The sequence below is a fragment of the Nelumbo lutea genome, chromosome 5 (assembly GCF_056320005.1).
Source record: "Nelumbo lutea isolate HS-2025 chromosome 5, American lotus-T2T, whole genome shotgun sequence".
In the NCBI taxonomy this organism is placed as follows: domain Eukaryota; kingdom Viridiplantae; phylum Streptophyta; class Magnoliopsida; order Proteales; family Nelumbonaceae; genus Nelumbo; species Nelumbo lutea.
The window spans coordinates 64,847,159-64,872,314 of NC_142688.1; the positions used below are offsets into that span (position 1 = coordinate 64,847,159).

The 25,156-nt window shown below is 38.4% G+C and overlaps 1 protein-coding gene across 14 annotated transcripts in view; it reads right to left on the reverse strand.

Annotated features, from left to right (window-relative positions):
* Nucleotides 1-18,379, reverse strand: part of LOC148852736 (D-isomer specific 2-hydroxyacid dehydrogenase family protein) — a 56,956-nt gene extending 38,577 nt beyond the window's left edge. For 2 of the 14 annotated variants that reach the window (XM_088943489.1, XM_088943483.1), the window contains exons 1-9: nucleotides 18,190-18,359; nucleotides 17,649-17,798; nucleotides 16,323-16,461; nucleotides 13,518-13,662; nucleotides 13,270-13,397; nucleotides 4,869-4,940; nucleotides 2,412-2,538; nucleotides 2,181-2,326; nucleotides 2,035-2,076 (exon numbers count right to left, since the gene is read on the reverse strand). In XM_088943489.1, the coding sequence (XP_088799615.1) occupies nucleotides 2,035-2,076; nucleotides 2,181-2,326; nucleotides 2,412-2,538; nucleotides 4,869-4,940; nucleotides 13,270-13,397; nucleotides 13,518-13,662; nucleotides 16,323-16,433 (771 nt within the window). In that variant the 5' untranslated portion in view covers nucleotides 16,434-16,461; nucleotides 17,649-17,798; nucleotides 18,190-18,359. Of the gene's footprint in view, nucleotides 1-2,034; nucleotides 2,077-2,180; nucleotides 2,327-2,411; nucleotides 2,539-4,868; nucleotides 4,941-13,269; nucleotides 13,398-13,517; nucleotides 13,663-16,322; nucleotides 16,462-17,278; nucleotides 17,819-18,189 lie in introns of those variants that run through there. The other 12 variants (XM_088943490.1, XM_088943484.1, XM_088943485.1 and 9 more) reach the window with 10 other exon arrangements.
* Nucleotides 18,380-25,156: the final 6,777 nt, after the last annotated feature.

The window sequence follows — 25,156 nt, forward strand, 5'->3', positions numbered from 1 at the left end:
ACCTCCCGGGGTGCCTGTACCTCGAGAAGGCCACGGACTGCCTCTAAGCCCAAAGTAGCCTCGTCTCGGCTACCGACCTAGGCCGAGGTACCCTCCTCGGCCTCATCTAAAAGACTATTAAAGCTAGAAGAAGACATGGAACAAAACCGAACTAAAAAGGAAAGCGAAGGGAGACTCACCAAAAAAGGACAACTGAACTGGAAGAAAGTGGCGAACTGGAAAACCCGAGCTAAAGAAGCTAAGCGCGACCTCAGATCAAAGACTAGTAAGCTTGTGACGAAGGAAATGAGTCTCGGGTCTCCCTATTTATAGCCACTGTATCAAAGAAGCAATGATCAAGATCAAAGCAATCCGACGGCTCCTAAAAAACCGGCTGCACGACCCTCGAGATCGAAAATAGTTTAGTGCGTTTTTTGGCGTCCGCGAAGCCTATAAATTGCATGACGTCCGCACGTGAACCGCACACGACCCATCTGACAGAACATCCAGACTTCAAGCCAAATCCACTTGGCACATCGTGAACTCCTCAAACCAGGTCAAGACCCCTAGCTCGAGGAGTGGGGGCAATTGATGAAGGAGAATTTGGCCTGACCTCGTGACAGGGAGACATGTGGACGTGACTCGGCATAAGCGACAACTCGACGTAATCAGATCGGCACATGGACATGACTCAACACGGGTGACAGCTTAGCATAAATCAGCTCGCTACAAAGCGAGCTGGGGTAGGCTAGTACCCCGAACTAAAGTCACTTCAGGCTAAGATCGTCCCTGTACCAGATCGCGACCAGGATAACGGAACCAAGTTCGTCACAAATTGAGCCCAAACAGATGGATCACCTCGGTCCAAGGGCACTTCGGCATTCATGTCAGGACGGACCTAAGGAGCACGAGCTCGAGAAGCTCACTACCAATCAACTTGCCATCGAACAACCCGATATCCTACAGGCAGCTCGCCTAACCGTTCAAACCTCCGTGTGGCAACCTTGAGGAGCACACCGCCGTACTCTGTATCCCACAGGACTATACTTTGTAACGGTTACATTAGTTCACCAACTCCCCGGTTCTGGCGGGAAGGGTCAGTATTACCATTTGACGGCGTTTCACCCACCTAACACGCAAACAAGTCCCCATCACAGCAGGGATCCAGTATCCGTTCCACCAACCCGCATGGACCCCAGTATATAAAGATTCCGCCCCCCCAGGGGCGAAGGTACGTTCTATTATTATTGTTGTGTGTAATCTTCGCTCTTTAGCTCTCTCACTGTTATCATCTTCAAGTTGTCTACTACCACTGTGTTCTAACTTAGCCATCGGAGTGTCCTCGCCGGGTGAGCCACCCCGGGATCTCTGACTCATCTCTTTCAGGAACCCAGTTCTCGTCATTGCTTGCAGCCAGATCATATCAAGCAGGGAGCAGCCGGATTATGCCACATCAAGTAGATAGAGAGCTTTCTTGATGCACAAGACAATGAGTGTCATTTTTGTAATTACGCTAAACAGTATTCCGGGCCACAAGTCACTCTATATAAATAGATGTATTCTCTTACTTTTCAAGCTAATTAATGAATGAAGATTTCTTAAAAGCTCTCTTTCTGTATGGAGTGATTCCTACAAACCCTAGAGTGATTTTAGGACCCCTTGGAGTGATTCCTTGGGATTTCTCTCTCTTTTCTCTTTTCTCTTTCTCTACCCTTTCTACATTCTTTCTCTTTCTTCCTCTCTCATTTCTGTTATCTGATACTTTGTTCCAGCCCTACTGCATCAAAGGTTTACCGATTTCTACAGACAATGGTTTAGGTATATCTCTTTTTAACTACCATTCATTTCCTACTTACACCAAATCTGTTTTCCATATGATCTAGTCTTTAAAATTTGTATGTTCCCTGTAGATCTTGCGAATTGTTTTCTACAAAACCAGCTTGCAGTGTACACATATATACATATGCATAAAAATATGCATGGATACATAAAAATAGATGAATAGGTAACTAGTTTTTATTCAAAAAGAACAAAATATATATAAAGAATGCAAACCTTTCTCATTGATGAAAGAAATCTCTTATTCACGATGCCAGCCTGAAATTCACCACATAAGAATAATTGTTCCTTCATGTCAGCAGCAATTATATACCATGTCTTCTTCAAGTGCATAAACTTTGATACAAGGAGCTGAAACTGACCGTTTCTCTATTCAAAAGCAAGCAAACAACAACAATATCCGCCTCTCCAGCAAAATCATAAAGATCTTCAGGACCACCCTTCTTATCGACCAGAGAATTGTAGGCATCACTTTGAATGTTGAATGCGGGCGATCTAGCAAAAGAATCTACAAGATAGTGAATAAGTTGCTATTCCATAGCCACACATCTTAGTGTGCTAACTTAGTACACAATCTAAATATTTCTCAATACCATTTGTTTGACAAGACTCCAGCAAATCTGAAGTCCATCTCCGTTTTGTAGCGAGGATTCTCACACCAAAAGGTCTCAAGCGTTTTGCCAAATCAATCCCTATATTTCCAAATCCCATAATAAATACCTGCATTGACAAACAATATTATTTATAAGATTATGTGAAGCTAGTTTGCATTTTGCAATCACTTAAAATAGTGTCCTGCCATCATATATGTGAACAAAAAATGAAGCAGAGACACAAGGATGGGCAGCTCCATTAAAAAATAATTAACTAAAACCCTTCCAAGTGCTGTTAGTTGATTCCTAGTGGTAACATGTGGAACAATTTTGAGCAACCTCATAAATAATTGATTCATGCATCTGCTAACACTAAAAGCTCCTGTATCAACAACATCAATGTGCTAATATCTAGAAAAGAAACGTAGAAAATTGGAAAAAAAATCATACATAGAGAAGGAGAACATCCACCAGCTATTGATTATTGAATGTAGGTCAAAACTTTTATCTTTCATGAACTAATCCATAGTAGAATTCTTTTGAAGTTAAAAACAGTCTATATAGTCAGCCTGTTGATCACTATCGGAACCTCTAGGACATCTTCTCATCCTCCCTGTAGGTATGAAAAGTAGCATTTAACTGAGACTTCTTGCACACCAATGACTCATGAAATTGAAAAGCATCTGTTAAAATTGATTTGTTGCACTTCAACGACAATATAACCATTAGCAAAAGGTGGTACAAGTACAGGCCTTCTGTACTTGGACACCATTACCTGGTTTCTGTGAGGGCTAATTACTTAAATATATACCCTATGGTTTGAGCAAAACATTTTGAGTACTGTGATTTGCAAAACTAATTGGATATACCTTGTAAGACGGCCCCACATACAAATAGGCCATCCCTTAAACAAATGTCTAGCGCCGTTTTCCAGTTTCACATGTCCATTAATTTCTTTCATAATCCCAATTTTACCCCTCTTTCTCTCCTTCCTCTCCTCTCCTTTTCTCTTTTTGTTATTGTGCATTGTCCTCAATCTATGGCCCAAACACAGCAACACAGCTTCCTCTTTTGGATGTTTGAAAAAAAAAAACATATTTAGAAAAAAAAACAAAATAGACTTTACAACTTCCAAAAAGACAATAGACAGAGAAAAGAGCAACTTAGGTGCCCCTCATTGCTTTCAAACTCCACTCCATCAAACACAAACAAAAAGACAAAAATACCATTCTAACCGTGACCAATGAAATTCCTTAAACGTATACAAGAATAGTAGTAAAAATGCCATTGAAAAGTTAAGAGGTAGCAAGAGAGCATAGGAACAACATTTCCCTAATGCCTCTCCCAAGATTGCTAATCCAGCTGATGATGGTGCTAGGCATTATTTTGTCGTTCAAATGCCAATTATGTGGAAGCTTTGGTATTCTAAAGTTATTTTGTTGTTCAAAATAATTCTCAATCTCCTAAAGCTTTAATTGATGCTAGTTCAGGTTTCCTCTGAATGGCTGACAGGCTGAGTTGCTGGGCATTTAACCATTTCGATCCTCAAATTCAACACATTATTAATAGGGATTTTTCAGTTGATGTTGGCATTTGCATTAATTTTGATGGCTCATTCAAGGATGGGAGTAGTACAGCAGCTATGGTGACAACGGGGTATGATGGAATTCTACAGGTAGCTGTTTCAGGTCGTCTATTTGCAGATGCTCAATCTTCGGAAGCTCTTGCTCTGCTTTTGGCAATTAAATGTGCTTCAAGTTTCTGTGGCAGAAATGGGTTATTGTCTTTCAATCATCAATCTGTTAAAGAACGGAAAATAATGGTAGCTCCTTGTGGATGTAGTGCCTTCTTTGAAGGTGCCCAAGTACTTCAAGTTTCTGTGGCAGAAATGGGTTATTGTCTTTCAATCATCAATCTGTTAAAGAACGGAAAATAATGGTAGCTCCTTGCGGATGTAGTGTCTTCTTTGAAGGTGCCCAAGTACTTCTCTCTTCTCTCATTTCAGGGAGTTGAGGGCAGAACCCCATTAACAGAGGGAAGCTGACATCCATTCTCCCCCTTTCTTTCTCACTCCCGATCTACCTCTTTAGACACACAACAAGGGCATGTTTTGAAAATTTAATGAACAGTGAAAGGCCTTTTTCACCTTTTATTTGTTTTCTGTAAATCTCAAGGTTGAATGCTTTAACAATGCATATTTAAGCAGTGTTGGAAACTACAGGGTATCTTGAAGTACTTTAGTGAATTTTGACATTTTAGTTAAAACATTGAACATCTTGCTAATTTGCTGAATCACACTGTGTAAGTATAGAAGTTAATTTTTCAGGAATTTGATTATATTGCAAACAATTGCATGATGTCACAAAATAAGATACATAAGAACAATGAACCAAGATGATCAAAACAGATTAAATATGAAAATGCATCATGGTAGCAACCAGAGAAAGAGAAACTCACAGTTTTCCCAAATAGGGTTTCTCCAATTGGTTCTCCTAACCTTTTCTGGTCTACAGCAATTTGCATCTCCTTCTACAATAGTACCACAAAACAGAAAAGGTAATCAGATCAAAAATAACATAGAAAGAAAATTATGTTATTATGCAATTACCCTATAACAAACCAGGAGCTACGGGTACAATTAAGGCAAAGCTTGCCCAATGGACCCTCTCTCCCACAAAGTGTTTGTAGTTTAGATGGTAGGTTAATTGGGTCAGTTTTTAATGAGTTAATAGTAGTAGAAAATTAAGAGACTTTTATAGATTTAAATGTCAGGTTAATCAGTTTTTAATGAGTTAATGCCTATAAAAGTCTCTATATTTTCTATAGATAGAAATATAGATATTAATCTCTCATATCTTCTGTCAAGACTTAAAAGGAGGACCAGTTTTCAAATCTGACCTAAGACTGATCTGGTAAGGCGAAACTCTCTATTTTCTATTCTTTCTTTGGTTGTAGTGCCAAAGAATAATTCATTTAGGGTTCAGCCTCAAGTGTTGATGGAGACGTAATAGGTAGAAGTGGTTCTTCCTCTGCTCAAATGATGAAACTAGATAAAAAGGGCTTCTTTTGAACCATTTGTTGTTCTATCTCAACCCTTAAAAGGGGTATCCGTAATTGGAGAACAGGTGCTGCTCTGGTTTGGTGTTTTTGGACCTGCCACACTGGTGTATGAATGTGGAGGTGCATTTTTTGGATTGGAAGAGATTGCTTCAGGGTACAAGTGAGTAACTGAACCATTTCTGGACTTTGGACCTTGTTTCTTGGTGATTAGATAATCATCATAGCAGCAGACTGATGTTGAACTCTGTTTTAAATGGGTTATAAACTTCTTTTGATCTGTGTAGATCTGTTAACAAGAGGAGATATAAGGAAGATAGGTGGTGGCCTTTCATCCAGTCTTTTATGCAGACCTATTCATGTTCCTTTTGGTAACTACAGCAGCAGATATGTTCTCTGCTAGGAAGTTTCACCCATTCAAGTCTGCTGGTCTCTGGCAGTAACTCATATTTGTGGCAGCAGCACTGTACTTATTATTGTTGATTGGCACTGGCCTGCTTGTAGTAGTGACAGAAACACTTTGTTTCACTTGCTAATCTTTTGGACTGTTTTCTTTCCTGATCAGCACAGAACAGTTAAATGTTTGTAGGTGGAAGAGGAAAGTTCAGCTATCACACCACGTGTTGTTGATCCAACAGATGGAGGACCTACACATGACAAATGGGAGCAAGAAAACTACATGTTAAAGGCTCTTTTTTTCTTTTGTGGGAGAGACACCAGATTTTACGGGTATGATGGGCCTGCACCATGATTCAGCACTTAGCCATTATTTATTTGCACTGATCATGGATGAATTTGACTAAACATATTGTTGAACAAAAAAAATGACTAAACATGGTGCATGTTATTTATTTATGATGTCATTTTAATTAATGAAACTGACAAAGGATTAAATGCAAAATTAAGCTTATGGACAAATGCTCTTGTAAAGAAAGAAAGAAAAAGAAGTATTTTTGTGAAAGAAGAGAAGGAGAAGGAGAAGAGGTTGAGAAAGAATGAGAGAGCAATCGGAGGATATCACCCAGTCAAACTGAACTGGTTGAAGAAGTGTTAACTCCTTTGCCAATGGGTTAGCCAAACAAGGGGCGACTAGGGACTCAATGTTTTGGGCTCTATTGTAATCTTGTTTTCTTTATTTTTTGTTTGCCTAACGGTGGGGGAGCCAAGAGATTTTATCTCCCTTTCTCCTGCAATATATACTTTTCTATTAATGAAAGTTACGAGTTATTGATCAAAAAAAGGGAGAGACTATGGAGGATATCACCCATAGAATTAGAATAAGATGGGCAAAATGGAGGGATGCATTTGGAGTTTTATGTGATAGGTAAATACCATTAGAAAGGATAGAATTAAAAGGAAAATTCGGTAACACAGTTGTAAGTCCAGGTATGTTGTATGGAACAATGTTGGGCGGTAAAAAAAACCTGTCCAAAAGATGAATGTGGCAGAAATGCATGAGATGGATGAGTGAAAAAACTAGAAAGGATAGGATCAGATATGAAGCCATTCATATAAACTTAGGAGTAGCTATAATACGTGATAAAATGAGAGAAAGTAGACTAAGATGGTTTAGTCATGTGCATAGAAGACCATCAATAGATTATCTTCTAGGTGGCATAACTGAATGGTAGGTGAGGATGTGTTGCAGCAAGAAGTTCAATCATTTCTCCCATACTGATGGAAAGAAAGGGAGATGAAGGGGGATTCCTGCCAGACACGAGATGAAAACAAGAGCTGGAGATTGAAGCAAAGAAGTTTCTACTCAAAGATTGAAGAAATAATGGAAAGTTTTCTTTGAAGGTAAGGGAAGAGAAAAAGCCCACCATCTTCCTAATCGAAGAAACAACACTATGGCTGAAGGGTTTCTTCGACAGAGTTATCTGATGCTAACAAGGAAAAGATACGAAGCTCAAATGGAATAGGAAAAGATGGTTCATTGTAGTTACAGAGTTCTTTGGGAGCGAAAAGAAGAAAATGGTTTGTATCCCAAAGGGAAAGGAGCACAAAGGATGGAAGATGGTTGCAGACAAGATACAAGATTACCTGGTTAATTTTGAAAAAGGCAAGATGGACTGACAAACTTCTACAGTGGAAGATAAACAGAGGATTGCTATGCCAGAAAACAATACAAGCGGATGAGAATCAACTCTTAATGCTAATAGATCTGGAGGTTCTTCTTTCAAACTGCATGCAGAGTACAAAAGATGTAGATGGAAGTTGAGACAGGAGTTTGGGACCAGAGATTTGTGTTAATAGCAGGAAGAAAGATAGCAGATTGGAAATCAATGGTGGATTCGATTGTGGGGAAGTTTAACATCAGATCCACAGCAATAGTTGTACCTTTCAGTGAGACAAGCAATTCTTGATATCGGTGATGAAACAGTGGAGCTTTCTTCAGTTGAAACAGAGGAGAGATAATACAGGTAGAGAAATGGCATATGTCCTGCAATGAGAAAGAGATTGAAGATGGAAGTTTTTAAAACTTTAAAGCTGGTGAGGTTTTCCCTTCAATTTCTGGAAGGAATCGATTCTTGACAGGATTATCAGAACCCTGTGTTGGATTAGGTAAGCTTATAACATGCTGGACCTACTTGTTGTGAGTGTGAGGATCTTTGGTGTAAAACTGGATGCAATCCCTCGATCCTTGCCTCTCTTCTCCAATGGTCTGTGTGAGTGTAGTGGTAAGGTTACACACAAGGGTCTCCTTGAAAGACGAAGGAAGGCTAAGGGTAAAGGGTAGGCTTAAAGGCTCTGAGTGACAGGGTGGTAGAATGATGGAATGATAGAATGATGTTCTCATTATGAGTTAGACCTCTATTTATAGGGAGAGATCCCGAGGTCCCGAAAGGAAGGAACTAAAAGTATTTTATTGCCATTAGGAAAGGGGATATTTGATTCGGTGTCAATTGTCAGGGAGTACCGCTAGGTTTTCACCACGAGTCTTATGAGATATCCCAAGGACGAGGTTTCCTTTCGTTTGACGATTCTCATAATACACATATGCTACTTCCTTTTGCGAATCTCCTAGACTGACGTGGCACGGATGATGTCGATACTAATCTCATGTGTATTTTCTAATCCTATTGGGCATTCTGTCACACGCGGCATCAGTGAAGCACGTGTTTCTTCGCTCATCTCCAACCTGCGATGGACTCAAGCTCACCGCAGGTTTGCAATGGCTCTAAGCTCATCACAGCTTCGTGGCGGCCTCATGTTAATTGCGCATATGCGATGGATCTAAGCTCATCGCAGCCTCGCAGTGGCTTTATGCTCATGGCAGGTTTGCGATGGCTCTGAGATTGCCTTTGGTATTACGACTTTGGGTCAATTGCAGACCTGTGGTGGCCTTGAGCTCATCGCTAGCTCATTTTAGGCTTTGAGTTCATCGCAAGCTTGTGCAAGTTGAGAACTCATCACGAGTTTGTGCCGAGTCCTAAATTCGTCACAGGTATCTTTGTAGCATTGGTTTAACACCTTCTATGCTACTACAGTCGTGGTGATCAACATGTACCTACAATTAGCCCCCTGCTTATTGGTAAGTGGAAGCTTACCGATAAGCATTTGCATTGTCAGGGTTTGCTTCAAAGGCTTGTGGCAGAGTGATGGTAGGGAGAACTATAGGTGTCATGGCACCTTGTTTATTTGCATTGTCAGGGTTTGCTTCGGAGGCTTGTGACAAAGTGATGGGTACAGAGAACTGTAGGTGTCGTGGCACCTTGTTTCTGTGATTCTTTGTGGCTTGCAGTGATCAGGTCCCCTAGCTTGGGGTGTGCGCCCGCTGTGTTGGGTCTAGTGATCGTTCTTGTTCCTGGTTGGGATGCATGGCAAAATGCGTGCATGAAAATTTTTTAATTTGGGTAGTTTATTAACCCCCCTGCTTATTGGTAAGTGTGAGCTTATCAATAAGCATTTTTGTTTTGCTATATATATATATTTTTTTATAAATAAGAAGGATAAATTTCATTAATAAAAACTAGTGCAGTTACAAGCTTCCCGTGGAGAGGCATGAGCTGCGTCCTCTCCTAACAGTAGGAAGAAAGACAAAAGATAGAAAACAGATTCAGTCTACAATTAAGCCCAATACAAACTTTCCCTATTTACCCCTTGCTTTGCAAGACCACCAGCCATAGAGTTTGTTGATCTCCCCGCCCATTGTATTCTCACTGTCAAGCTTCTTGTTAGGTAGTTGAATTTTTTAATTTCATTCTTGAAACACCACACTATAGATTCCGGATTTTGTAGCCAGCCCACTACCACCTTGGATCTATTACCAACTGTTCCACACCTATCTACACAGCTAACTGTACTCCCTAGATAGCGGCAACAAGTTCCGCCCTAGTAGAGTTTCCAACTCCTATGGGTCCTAAGAAAATAAGAACTACATTCCCACTCTCATTCCTCAGTACCCCTCCCACCCCTAACAAACCAAGATTACCAAGACTACTTCCGCCAAAATTCAGCTTCAAGAATCTTTCAGGAGGGGGTCCCCAAGCCATACTCACTTTAGTCTTTATGGATGAACAATTAGCCACTGCTAACCAATTCCTCCAAACATCATTAAATGAGAATTGACGGAATAGGTCCATTGATTTTAGCTACAAGATCACCCTATTTAGAATGCAGTCCATCTCTTTTGGGCTTCTCTCCTTCTCTTGAAAAATTCTAGCATTCCTTTCTTCCCACACGGACCAGCTCTTGCACACCTCCACATAATTCTTCCTCTTTTGTGCTACCAAGGGAAGAAAGCAGGATCAAAAAGCAAACTTGCATCTGCTGGCCTAACCAACCTGCACCCAAACAATGAGAAGAGCCACTCCCATAACTCTGCAGTAAATGAACAAGATATTAGTATATGGTTACAGTCCTCACCATGTGACCTACAAAGAATACACCAGGAAGGTGAGAGACAGAGAAAAGGTCTTCTCTTTTGTAGAATGTCAAAGGTGTTTATTTTCCCATAATACACTTCCCAACAAAAGGCCATAACCTTAGGGGGGGACAGGCCTGCACCAAATTTCCTTAAAAGGGAAAGGCTGGTTGGGGGTAGACTAAGTAATGGATTTAAAGAAAGAAGCGCATGAAAAGGATCCACTCTGTTGAGGTGTCCAAATCCGATTATCAGGTTCAAAAGGGTCCAAACATACTATATCAAGTAGACTTAGCAGATTTGTGAGAAACACAATTTCCTCTTCCCTTAAACCTCTACGAAACCCAAAGTCCCAATTTGGTGTTAATGGATCGTTCATAATGGAAAAAAACTTTGACACGAAATGCTTTTTATACCTTGAAACAGAGAACAAAGAAGGGGAAAGGTCCTTCAATGGAGCCTCTCCCACCCAAGTATCCTCCCAAAATAGGACTGAGTTACCATTGCAAACACCATACCTAACAAAACTAAGAAACTGAGGAAGAATGCCATGAATAGCTTTCCAAGGTGTTGCCAAGGTTGCCCGCCATGATACTCTAGCATCCTATCCATTTTCTGAGCGACCATGAATACCACCCACCACCTCATGCCAAAGTCTCTTTCTCTCCACTATCCACCTCCACAGCCACTTCCCCAACAACGCTTTATTTTTTTAATCAAATTCCCTAACCCCAATCCCTCTTCCTCTTTATTCTGGCATACCACCTCCAATTTTATCAAGTGATCCTTTTTACTCTCCCCCGGCTCCCAAAGAAAATCTCTCATCAACTTCTCTAGCTTCTTAGCATCCCTAGGTGGTATCCTAAACACAGACAGGAAAAAGGTTGGTAAGTTAACAAGTGGACACCAAAAGCTAACTTCTTTTGGAACCTCTCTACCACCGGACACCAAAAGCTACTCTCCCTAGGGTTTGCCCCTAGCGAAAGCCCCAAGTAAGATAGGCTAGGACGAGATAGAACATCCTAAGCTTCTTGCCATAAACTCCACCTCCCTATCCTCCAAGTTAACACCAACTACACAACTCTTTTCGAAGTTGACACTCAAATTTGACAATCTCTCAAAGCTTCTAACCAAATCCTTGAGAGTTCTCACTCTCTCAATATCATCCCCGTCACAGAAAATCAGAATATCATCTGCAAATTGGAGATGAATGACCGGAATACCATCCCTCCCTATTCTCCACCCTTTAATCACATCTTCTCTATCAGCCTTTGAGATCATTCTACTAAGCACCTTTGCTATTAGAGTGAAGAGGAAAGGTGATAGAGGGTCCCCTTGCCTGATACATCTATAGGCTGGGAAGAAGTCCTTCACCACTCCATTAACCAAGACAGAGTAATGGCAAGAACTAACACATCCAAAAATCTAACTACACCACTTATTACCAAATCCACAATTTCTCAATACTTGTAACAAAAAATGCCAGTCCACCAAATCATAGGCCTTCTCTAGATCCAACTTACAAACAAAGCCTTTTCTTTTAGATCTTCTCATATCCTCCACGCACTCATTAGGGTATCGGAAATTCCTACTGCCACAGGAGGGTATCAGAAATCCAACTCCACAGACAAAGCCCTACTGCTATAGGAGGGTATCAGAAATTCCTTGTCAAGTGGAAATGCAAGCCTATGTTTGACTGTTCTTGGATCACTGCTCAAGACTTTCATCATTTCAGCCCAGATCTTTATGAAAGACACCATGCTTTTAACTGGTCAAGGCCAAGTTATCAAGCCAGGGAGAAATGATAATAAAGGGATGTGGCGATTGGGAAATAGCTAGGCCTTCATTTTTGGGGAGGGGAGGGGAGGGATTTGCAAGAATTGCTTTCAAGCGTCTTGATAAGATTAAAAGAGAAGAAAAAATTAAAAAAAAAAAAAGAGAAAAGTAGATAGAAAAAAAATCTGGGACAAGGAAGGGGGTGAGGAAAGTTACTTTGCAGAGGAAGAGTAAGGGGACAGAGGTTGAGGGAGATCGGAAGTAGCGGGAGTAAAATGAAGTTGTTTCCTGGAATGTCTGGGGCCTGAAGGAGGAGGAGCTGCATCCCTTTTAGCTTTATGGAAGGAAAGAAATAAAGGACTGTTCCAAGACAAATCAAAAGGCATTGAACTTGTGGTAGCATTAGTTGGAAAGCTTGTTTCGAGCAGGGTCTCGATTCTCCTAGAATTTGAGCAGTTTAACAATGTAGTTCTAGTAGAAATTTTTTGGGGTGTTCTTGAGTTCCCAACCTGTTGTAACGTGTTTTCCTAGAGTCTTGTTGGTCAGGTGTTACCTTTAACACCCAATAAGTTTGTACCTATCTTTTCCTTTTAATAAATTTTTCTTCATACTCTTCAAAAATAAAGATGATAGGAATCAATCAGACCCTTAAAGACCTATTCTAGAAAGACCTTACCACAGATATATGTATGGATGTTTTACACAGAGATCAATGAAGTTTATTGAGTTTTCTTAATCTTACACTAATTATAGTAAGTGATTCTAGGCACCTCCTGAGTGATTGTGATTCCGTGTATTCTCTCCTTTCTTTCTCTCTTTATTTTCTTTATCATTCCTTCAAGAAGCCACTGCATTCATCAACAGTCATAAGTTTTTGATTGAGAAGGTTATTCCACATTCTCTAAGGATTGGCATTGGGTTGGTCCTACATCACTCAAACTTCCTCTCCAGTTGCTAGAATTACCTTTTGAGTCATCATCTTTCTTGTTGTTGTAGACACCCTAAGTTGACCAGTATGAGAACTATGAGAGAATATAGCTAATTTGGCATGTAATAGACTACAATTACAACTTTTGATGCTTTCAAAAACTAGGATTTTTTTTATCAGTACATAAACTAGGAAATTATGTAATTTCAAGATTATGAGAATGAAAGTACCTGCTTCCTGAGAAGGCCCAGTATCAGGTATATGGCCATTTCTGCACATGATGCTGCATTTCCAGTTACATTCCCAGGAATTCTAGCAACTTTGATTCCATATCTTGTAGCAGCATCAACATCAACACCTGTAAAATATACATATTACAGCGAAGAATGAGTTTATGACAATAAATCAATTCGAGTTGGACAAAAATAATATTTTAAAAAGCTCCTAATTTTCCTAGTTTAGTGAGCAATGAAATGACCTTCCAATCCAACACCAAACTGAACTATCAACTTCAAACGAATTGCGCAGTCAATAACTTTGGAATCCAGTTTCTTCATTTTCGGAACACAAATATCATAGTTGCCAATGACAGAGGGCACATCATCAAGGGGGACATCATCGACCTACAGAAATTGAAGATACAATTAGCTTATCAGAAAAAAAAAAAAAAAAAGGTTGAAGATACAATCACTCAACAGATCATTTTATGGAAATAAGTAGGCCTTAGTTAAAGGAAAAAATCTAAAGCAAGCAAACTCTGAAAATTCAACTCAAAAGAGGAAACAAAGGAAATTCAACAAGATAACCAATATCTAAGCTCTAAGCTCTAAAGGAGATTGGGATAAAAAATGAGACACAAGATTCATAACAAGCAAAACCAGCCAGCAATAGAAGCAGCCCTCAGATGATCAGTTTAAACTAGGGTTATAAAGCCAAATAGGTAACCAGATCAAATAAGAGAATAACTACCATTTTAACTGAAAAGATTTGTGGAGAAAAGAATAATTGTGTAAAGATTTACAGTATAAATTTCAGCGGAAATCTCAGTTCAGTTAAAGCCATTATGCTCAAATAATATTTTTGGACACATATAGCTGACAAGGCACAAATTTACATTTAGAACAAGTCTTTAAAGGTTTACAGTATAAATTTCAATGTAAATCTCAGTTCAGTTAAAGCCATTATGCTCAAAAAAAAAAATTGATAATTGAAAAGAGATTTATCAATGATATATCAGAAATGTTACAAGCACCCCAAAGAGAGGCACGAGGTGCAACCTCCCTTGAGATTAAGGTGTAAAATCTACACCAACACCATTACAAAGTTGCCCAGTACAGATGTTCCCTCAATACCCATTGTTTAACAAGATGATCAACCAAAGCATTTGCTGACCTGCTCACCCAATGTGAGCTAACAGGCATATTAGTTGTTAACCAGCTTGCCTTTTTTATGAAATCTTTGTAGCACCAGATGACTGAGCCCGGCTCTGTTAACCAGCCCACAACAATCTTAGAATCTCCTTCGATTTGCAGATACTCAACTACTAAATGGTTTGCTATCTTAATACCCTGTAAAGCAGCCAATAGTTCAGCCCTGACAGAGACTCCTACTCCCAATGGACAAGAGTATAAAGCTATGTTACTACCCTTATCTCTCAAGACTCCTATGCCTGATGGGCCAGGGTTACCTTTCTTTACCTAACTGTCAGGTGGTGGGATCCAAGGAACAATGACCTTTTTCCATGAGGAGCTATTTGCCACTACTAACCAGTTTTGAAGCATCAATTAAATAACAAGGTCCAGATCCTTCAGCCACCCCACAAGCACCGTAGAATTTCCTCCAATTATTAGATTCTTCATAAATAGCTGATTTGCAATCTGGATTCCTTGTAATGCAGTGAGCCATTTCATATTTCTTTCATAGTCAATTTATATATTTACGTATTTATTTCATGTATGTTCTTTTTAATATGATTGCAAATTTTACTTTACATTTATAAACTTTTATATCTAAATAAAATGATATTTTTACACAATTTACATCAACTCCGGCATATTTTTCAATATAAAAAATTCATAAATTTTTCAAATGAATATTTTTCATCATATACATATTCGTTTTCAAAACCAAATTGCCTGTAAGTAATTGAGAATGGATAAAAATTATTTGATAATTTTGTTCAATTTTTTATTATATTGATATTTTTTATATTTTTTTATTAAAGAAAAATCATAAAAATTATTATTAGTTTGTAAATTGATGGGTCCTATCACATTTCATGGGTGAACATACGTGATACATTGAGAAATAGAATGGAGATGCTATTCTAATACTTACATTTAGTAAGAGAAAATTAAATAGTGGATAAAAATTATTTGATATTTAAATTGTTTTTGTTTTAATTTTAGCCAACTGAATTAAGTTTTCTTGAATTTTGGGGAGTATTACAATTAAAATATTTTAAATTTTCATTTTCTTCAATGTTGGTGTTGTTTAGATGAGGCTAACACCTCAAAAATTTGAGGCATGAGGTGCTAAGATGTATGCCTCATCAAATGCGAAGAAATAACCTCTTGTCATAGTGACAACGCACTTGAGGCTAGGCATGTTAGCTCCACCTTTCCTTGATGAATTTGCCTCACCCTGAGCCCAGTAAAACCTAGGTGAAAAGAAGTGATGTCTTACAAGTTGAATGGTCTAGAAGAGAGAAGGGTGAACCAAAAAGGACAGGGGTCGAAGCTGAGAGAAATGATTAAAGGTCCATAATTTAACAACAGATATGGGGGGTATTACTTGCTGCAATGGAAAAATCTCAGACTGGCAAGCATGAGAACATGGGTTTAAGTCTGAGAAAGCAAAAAAAATGCCAAAGATTAACGCCATATCCAGTCTGTCCCCCTCATGACCCCAAATAGCTGATCCAACACTGGTCATTGGCCTTCTTAATTTAACAATGGATATGGCACAGAATAGAGAACACTGTTACAAAAATACTGGGCAGTTAAGTTGAGTCTTTGTTTAATTATATGCAGTATTACAAAAGTAAGCCCAAGACTTTGATAACAAATTCATTTACACAAGTTAATATACATCATCCACAAACATGACCAAAAAGAGAAAATGCCTAAGAATTCCATCAAACAAAGAAAACAAAACAAAACTAACATGGAAAGTTTGATATCTAGACATTTAAGTCTAAATCCTAAAAAGGATATAGCTCAGTTATAAATCTATATCAGTCTTATCAGATGAAAGACAATGGAAAATATGCATTTAAGAATACCTGTATAAATGGATAATTTTGCAAATATTCCTTCGTGTATTTATGAGATGCTGGGAATTGAGGTCCACAAAAGAGCACACGGGTCACTTGGCTATCACTGTTCTCAACCATTTTCTCAACCTTCCTTGAGAAATCTGCACTGGATAATCTAAATGTTTTAATAATATACATTCATTTTTTCTTTTGAATACAGAGTTTAGTACACTTAAACAAATAGCTAGATTGTAGCTACATGAATTCTCATCTCTGGTATCACATTTGAGTATCTTTTTAACAAAAAAAAAATGAAAAAAATAGGTAACCAAGGTAGTAAGTGGTAAGGGAACAATGACATTTCTATTGCAATGCCCAACAAAGAGTTCACCAGGCAGTAGACCACAGAATGGAAAACAGGACTTTACAATGTTTCCACCTTAACCAGAACAGCCAACTCAGTGTTCATAGCTCTGATTCCAAAAAAATCAAAGTGTTGCTAACATTGTTTTCCTACTACTTACATTCATATAAACATTATCTAAAAAGAGAATTATAGAATCAAAATTATCTAACAACACAGAAGATGAGTAATGAACAGTATTCCTATCAACTAATTTCCACCATTTTTTGCTATCAATTAGACAAAACAAAACCAAGATTGTTTTGCTAGTAAAATAAAAATAAAAATTCATTAAGAGAAAAGAAAAAAGATGCATCATAAACAAGAATTTATCATTTTGATAGGTATTAAACACCACAAACAAATTAAAGTGATTATACTAAACAAGAAAAGAACAATCAAGAATTATCCATATTCATTGACATCAACAATTCTGAACACTAGACTAAAGCAATATCAATTCGATTGACCTTAATGATGGGAATTGGACAATAAAGCATCAGAGATTAATCATATTGATGTATTCTAAACATCTAGATGGAATAAAAACGAAAACAAAATAAACTGCATAATTGCTTACACTTGCATTTCACGAACCAAAATAAGTAATACTAATCATAAACAAAAGCGGATGGTAGTAAAAGAAGGAAGATCGATTGACTCTCAGGGGAAGAGTCATCTTCCCCGATTTTGCATTCAAGGTCAATCAGTCGGCTGGCAGATAGAATACGAATGGAGTGTTACAGCAGTCTGTTATGATGTTAATAGAAGGACCGAAGGAGCAGAAAGAGAGCGCTGGAGGCCGTGGTCAGAGGAAAGGATCGAGAGAGTATACGGGGTAAGTAAGAGAGGGGAAATAGGGAGGAGAATGTTCCGTGTGGGCAGTAGTATTCTAAGATGTTGAAAACGGCATCAATGAAGGAAAAAACGAACCAAGATGAGTATCACACCTGTCCACTGGCGACAACAGAGCAAGTTAGGAACGATGGTGGTGATATAAGGTGAGCGTCGTTCGAGCTGGGTAGCAGAACCAATGCTACTAATGGCTTTAGACGACCTGAGAACGAGCTGAATGTGCCCTTTCCTCATCCTTGAATGACCTGATTCAAAGTTTCGGTACCTAGCCAGACTTAGCGTTTGGTCAATTTGAAATAAAGAAGAAAAGGCAAAAAAAAAAAAAATAAGACCAAGAAAAGGAAAACTGAAAGAAAGAACAAGAAGGGTAAGAAATGCAGACACCGGCGTCAAGTGTCCAGTCGGCCGGTGGGAGAGAAAACAAAGTAGACCCTAGGGTGGGAAAGAAGAAGCAACAACAACAACAAAAGGAGAGAGAAAAAAAAAAGTGGGAGACGCAGTTTTTTTTTTTTTTTTTAAAGAGCAGCAGATTAATTGGTTCTTCGTTCTCGGGATAGAGAAGAAAAAGCATTATGGAGAAAGAAGAAAAACATGGAGAAGAAGAAGAAAACGAAAATAAATGCTTTGTCCCCCAACCTTCGATTGGATTAATGTGCGTTGGTTCCCTCGATCCCCGCTGGTTCTCAGATCACACCGATCAGACTTTTATCAACCCTCAAGCCCCCACATACCTTCTCGGCCTTTGGCAGTGACGCAGTGTATCAGTTCGACTATGATATGGAAAAGACATCTTTCCATATTATATCTTTTCTGTATCATAAATTTTCCCGTCTAAAACATTAAAATAAGATTGAAGATATTAATAAATTCTATAATATAATGAAAATATATTTAATAATTAAGAAAATAATATTAAAAAGTAATATAACAAAATTTAAAAATTAATAAAGATACATATTTAAAAATTAATATAAATTACAATAGTAAAAAATACAAAATAAATTATAAAAAATTAAAATAATATTGAAAATATTCGCTAATTCCATAAAGCAATGAAAAAATATTTAATAGTTAGTAAAATAATGATGAAATTTAATAATTAATAAAAATGAAATATTTAATAACTAATATAAATAAAATTTAAAATAAATTCCACGGCACAATGAAACAAAATATTTAATAGTTATCAAAATAATTTCATAAAAAATAAATAAAATATTTAATAATTAATAAAAAATAAAAAGTTAGCAATTAATATTAATAAAATATTTAATCATTAATAAAAATAAATTATAAAAAAATAAGATAATATTGAAATACTAATAAATTCCATGACACAATGAAAAAATATTTAAATAGCAACGAAAGTTCTAAAGAACTAGCACTAGTTCTTCCTTAACCAAGTCCTTATCCATAAAAAATGTGGAAGAGATAAACTTTAGCAATATAGAAAAATCCCTTCAAAATTGGACCATACCCAAGATAGTACCTTTGGAGATCTATAAAAAGAGAGTTTTCAATCTATAAACAAAGTTCAATATTAAAACTATAGAAAGAATGATAACACTAGGCAAAATCAAGAGACTTCCACCTTATAGACCGAAAAACAATAGAGGCCTATAAGAGAAAAGCTAAATGCCATTTCATCCATTTTGGTCTAGTACAAGCAGCCATCAAACCTTTGACCCGATTAGGACTTCAAATAGTTACTTCGGCATGTCTAAGAGATTCAAGACATAATATATTCAGCAATTCCTTAATAGGAGTAATTAAGGGTAACCTTAGTCAAGGACCCATATATTTCAATGCCTTCCCTGGTTTCAGAGTGTCTCTAACAGACCCAGGGATATAGGAAGCCTTAACCTTGAGGCTATAAATCCAGGGTTTCGAAATGAAATCAAGATCAGAAAAATGTGGCATTAGTTTATAAAATTTACTTTAAGACCATGAATACCATTTGTCCTAATACTAGGATAACAGGGACAAGAGGAATGACAACTTTGTTCATAACAAATGCTAGAAATAACGTCACCATCCCTAGACAAATTATGTGGAAAGATGTAAAATTACGAGACAAGTGGCTAATAGCCAATGCCAAGCATTCCAAACCTGTTAAATCCATTGCATTAGCTTCAGTGTTCAATGAGCGAGATGGATATGTAGAGTTATGGTTTAGAAGAGCCGCAACTTCATCAAGACCTTCATATACAGAACCATTAGAAGTGATATATTCTTATTCTAGGAAGATTGGTGGATCTAATAGAATTACCTCACCCCCTCCAGGTATAATATATGCCACATATGAAACACCAATTTTTGATACATCATCATCAACTCATCACACAACCCATAATCAAGTCCCCTTTGTAAAGTCCTACGAACAATAGAGGCAGACTTTGAAGTTAATCTTTCAGAAGTCGATGAAGAATTCCAAATAGGTAAAGACCTTATTAGGTTAGACTTTAATTCCCAACTAATAAGAAAGGAATGGTTCATTGAAAATTCTCTAAATTAGAGAGAGATCGTAGTAGAGAACAATTTAAAAATATAAAACCCCTAGAAGAAGAACTAGAGTTATGTGTAACAAATAAACTTTCAAAAGCATAGAAAACTACTTCTACAGGTCATATTCTAGAATTAGTGCATCCTCCTTTAGAAGTAATAAAAATAGGGAAAGAGCTAATAGATAGACCAATAAAAATTTATTCTATAATAAAAGTTTAAGTAAGGTGTGGTTAGGATGTGTAGGGGTGGCCTCCTTGAAAGATAAAGGAAGACAGGAGGCAGGGAATCAACTAGGAGATTAGGGCAAAGGGGAGTGACAAGATGTCGGGTAGGATGAGCAGAGATTTTAATGATTGAGTGAATCAATGATCGAATAAATAGTTTCATTATGAGGAGGATCCTGAGGTCCTGAAAGGAAGGAGCCAAAAGTGCTTGATTCGCATTAGGAAAGGGAATATTAGATTCGATGTTGGTCATTAAGGAGCACTGCTAGGGTTTTGCCACATGTCTTATGAGATCTCTCAAGGACTGACTTTCCTTTCGTCCGAGGATTCTCATAATCCACGTGTACTACTTCCTTTCATGTCCTACTTAACCGACGTAGCACTGGTGATGTCATTGTATAGCGGGCACATTCTTTTACTATACCTACGCGGCGCCTTATCACGTGGATAACTTAAAGTTGCACGTGTAGCTGATATTCAACTTCAATTCACAGTGACCCGCAGTTCTGTAATGGTTTTCGGTTCATAGCAAGATCACGCACCTCAGATGTTCATCGCAAAACCGCATATATCCAAGGTTTATCACAGAAACGCGCGTGTAGATAATCAATGAGTTTATCACAGAAACCTCAGATGTTCATCGCAGCCCAAGGTTTATCATAGAAACATTTGATGAGTTATAAGCTCATTGTAGATAATCGATGAGTTATGGACTCATCGCAAGCGTCCATATGGTATCGATTTAGTACCTTCTATATTTTGATGGACTGAGCGAGCACTATGTACCTACATTAGCCCCCTGCTTATCGGTAAGTGGAATCTTATCAATAAGCATTTTGCCTTTAGATGTGCCCTAAGGACAAGATGAAATCGATGCAAGAAAAAGTTGGTGGTGTGTGTTGGTTTTTATGCGTTGGGTCTGGAGATCGACCCTATTTTAATAATTCACTTAGATTCTTGTTAGCCCCCTGCCTAATGACAAACTAAGAGTCAATTAATAGGCAGTCATGTGTCTAGCCTACTAATGGCCTTGGGAAAAAGTTGGGTGTTTATTCTCGATTAGTTTTCATTGTGAGTTTCATCCCCCTACCCATTGGTAGGAAGGAAATTGTCAAAAGACAAATAAAGGGTTTGTTGAAGTGTGGGAGTTCAGCCCCTTGTGCGTGTCAAAGTAGTGTCTGTTGTGGATACACAATGTTGGTTGATAGTTGTAGACGGGGTGACTGTTCACATTTGGTTACCATTGAGGGGTGGGGAAGATATTGCACATCGATGACGTGGCAGTCATCATTAGCGATTTTCTTAAACGTTGTATCCTCTTGAATGCAATCCGTTCGCACGTGTGGCCTGGACATGAAATGTGACTTTTTAAGATGGTGGTTGCTGATGTGGCACTTCTTTTAAATTAATGTGTCATTTTGTCCCGCCCTTTAGAGGGTACGTTTATAAATTTCTCTATCTTACTTTCTCATTAAGTGTTGGTTGAAGGACTACAATCATCCCTATTCATCTTCCTCGACGTCGTTTGTCATTCCTAGGGGTGGCCATGAGTCAAGCTATTCACGAGCTGCTCGAGCTTAGCTTGGTTTCAACCAAGCTTCAAGCCGAGCGTGAGCCCAATTTATAGGATTGATTAATAAATGAGTCGAGCTCGAGCCTAATAGAGCTCGACTTGTGAGGCTCGCTAGCCGAGCTCGAATATATATATATATATATATAATAAAGTTATAGAAAATAATATATATAATAAAAACATTATAATTCTTAATTTTTTAAATATCAAATAAAAATATTTTTTATATAATTTTTTATTTTTATAAAACATTTTTTCAAAATCGAGCTCGAGCTGAGTCGAGCTCAAGCTTATGAGTTTTTCACTCGAGCTGAGCTCGAGCTCAATGTTCTAGCTCAAACCGAGCTTGAGCTCGAGCTTGAGCCTTGTACAACATTGGCAAGCTAAGCTTGAACCGCATACTATTTGGCTCGGCTTGGCTCGAATCCACCCCTAGTCATTCCTGACATGTAAGAGTGTTCTTTAATAGGACAGCACACCCATTCGACTCTCTACTTCATGTTTTTGTCATCTTCGGCCTATTTGCTTTCTGTGTCTTCTTTGCATATCCTGCAATCCTTTCTACACAACTTTTTCCTGTCTCTTAACTATGATTTTGTCTGTCGACCATTGCTCCTTTCTAGAAAAGTTTGAGTGCCCCTTTGTTGATTTTGTCAATAAAGTTTATACAACAAAGATGATGTTGAAGTGGGAAGTGGCCATGGTGGTTGATGGAGGAAGGGGATTTTGGCTTCCAATGCCGATGGCCAGGGGTGAAGGTAGTGTGTTCAATGTCGTTGATGGCTCCAAACTAATGTGTCTCTGCGTCTAACCAGATTGATCAATTTCATTCAAATGTCAGGAGCCTAGGACTGATAACTCAAAGTCACCTAATAGCTATTATGCTTGGGCGCAATACATATTGGAGAATCCAAGGTACTGTCGGATGCTGCAAGATGCTGGTCTTCTTGCTTCATGGATTGCTATATGAATCTTCCTGACAAGGAGGGGGTGAAGTACGTGAAACCACTCTTGGAGCATTGATGTTGTCGTAGACACACATTCATAGGTGTGTTCAGTGAGTTTACTGTCACCATCGAGGATGTCGTTACCTTGCTGGCATTGCCCATTGGTGGGTCTGTGTCTGCCCAACATCTCTAGCACCCTGAGTCCATCCCTGCTGACTTGAGGGAGCTCTACGAAGAGCTCTTTGGTGAGATCATGACATTCAAAGCCCTGGTAGATCAGTCAGCTAACCGGGGAAAGATGCCACTTGAGGTGTGGATGGAATACTGTTCAAGTCCCATGACAGGAGGGATGTGATGGTGCGGGGGGTAGATAGCTAGTGCAACCTTGCCGCATTCATTTTGTACATTGCATCCTATTTTCTCTTCCCCGGGCTACCCAATTACGGTCTACACGCAATGTTGATTCCTCTTGCCATCCTTGCCGCCAATGACCACCAGCTCCCCTTGGCTTCCATGTTTTGGGTTATTTGTACGAGAAGATGGACGACACTGTCCAACAGATGATGGATCCGAGCTGCATGAGGCGAATCAACTATATCTTTGCGCCTTTCTTGTGAATGTTTTTGTGTAAGCATTTTGACCCCAGTGTCACACCCCATCCACTCTCTCTAATGCACGTTACCATTGTGACTATGGAAGGGAACGAGGCTAAGGAGTAGGTAATTGATGTTTGTAGAGAAAAGCGTTGGCTCAATGCCAGCAGGCATAAGTAGTTCAAAGTAAGTGAAATTGATTTGAAGTTGGCCTCCCTTGAGGGATCTGTATGGAGGCCGTATACCCAAGTTGTTCATCACTCAATGTCGTTCTGCATCGGCACCTTAGTTCCTAAAGACGATGACCAGAAGTGCTTTGTGGGGAATCGAACACCCTATTGTGGGCGTAGCATGAAATTCCCTGCTCATTGATGGGTTGTCAAAGCCCTCAAAATTATTGCTAGTCCCACAATAAAATATTTGCAGTAAAAGTGGTTCTAGGTCAAATTGCAACTTAGCCGAATGGGTAATGTAATTGAGTGAGAGAATTTAATTACTGAAATTAAAAGAAAAGAAAATAAATTGCAACTTAAACAAGAGAAAATCAGTCTTACCGAATTCTGGTTTAAGGGTTCGGGTGGAATCGATTGGCCATCGATCCTAGGTACATTTCAGCATTCTTGCTATTCAAGCATTTAACCTTAGATTTATTAGGATAGCCATAATAAACCTTGTGTTTTCTCAATTCAGTTGACCAAACCCAGCATTCGATTAACACTTATCACCTCTTAACTGGGTACGATAGCATTCATATTAAACAGTGATAGCATTAAGATTTGTGAAAACAATTAAACCAAAATAACAGTAATTGATATAGCTGCAATTACTGAATCTTGTTCCATTGATTCCTTTAGGTTGAATCATGTTAAAACATTGGTCAAAGGCTGTCACGAACAATTGACCCAAAAAGATATCAACCTAATTGCTACTTGCGCCATTATTTGTGACAATTACGGATCTCCGAAATCATGGATAGCAGTAGGAAGATCAACATTAATTCAGTTTGTCAAACTAATTAACATCAATGTCCAATAAAAATATGCACAAGAATCAATGAATACTTGAAATAGAAAACAAGAAAAAATAAAGTAACCACAGAACCTCACAATGACACAATCAAACCTCCCCCCTTGAACCAGAAAAAGAAGCTTAGCTACTCGTGATCTATGCAATCTCCATGCCTTTCTTCTCCATAGCCGAACTGCTTTCTTGAGCTTCTTGGCCTCTTAATGATCTCTTGGATCTTGGAATGAGTGATGCTAGAGTTGGTTCACCCCCCTCTTTATATAGCCAAAGGAGAGGGCTGTTTTCTAACTCCTTCTAGGAGATCATTTTATCTTTAGGGAGTCTTGATCTTTTTTGATCTAATCCTATCTTATCTCTTATCTAATCCCCAACCTTCTTATCCTTATAGGATTACATTCAAAGTTTAGATATAATAAGACTATCTCCCTATTGGGATATTACATTCGAATTAGGACTCTAGACTCTTGGATCCGAGTTGGGCTTCTCTGCTACTTGGGTTGCTTCCAGGTTCTTCTGCGAGTTGGGCTTCAGTTGTCAAATGGGCCTGGCTACGAACTTGCTCTGACTTTGGGCCCAGTTTCATACTCGATACGTATCGAATCAGTCAAAACCCAAAAAATAAAAGTTGTGGGCCTTTCTTTCTTCTTTCTAATGCTTCTTGAATTGCCCAATTCGGAGTCAGGAATTGTGAGTTAGGCCCAGATCACTAACTGTCGCTGAAACTATGCAAAATCA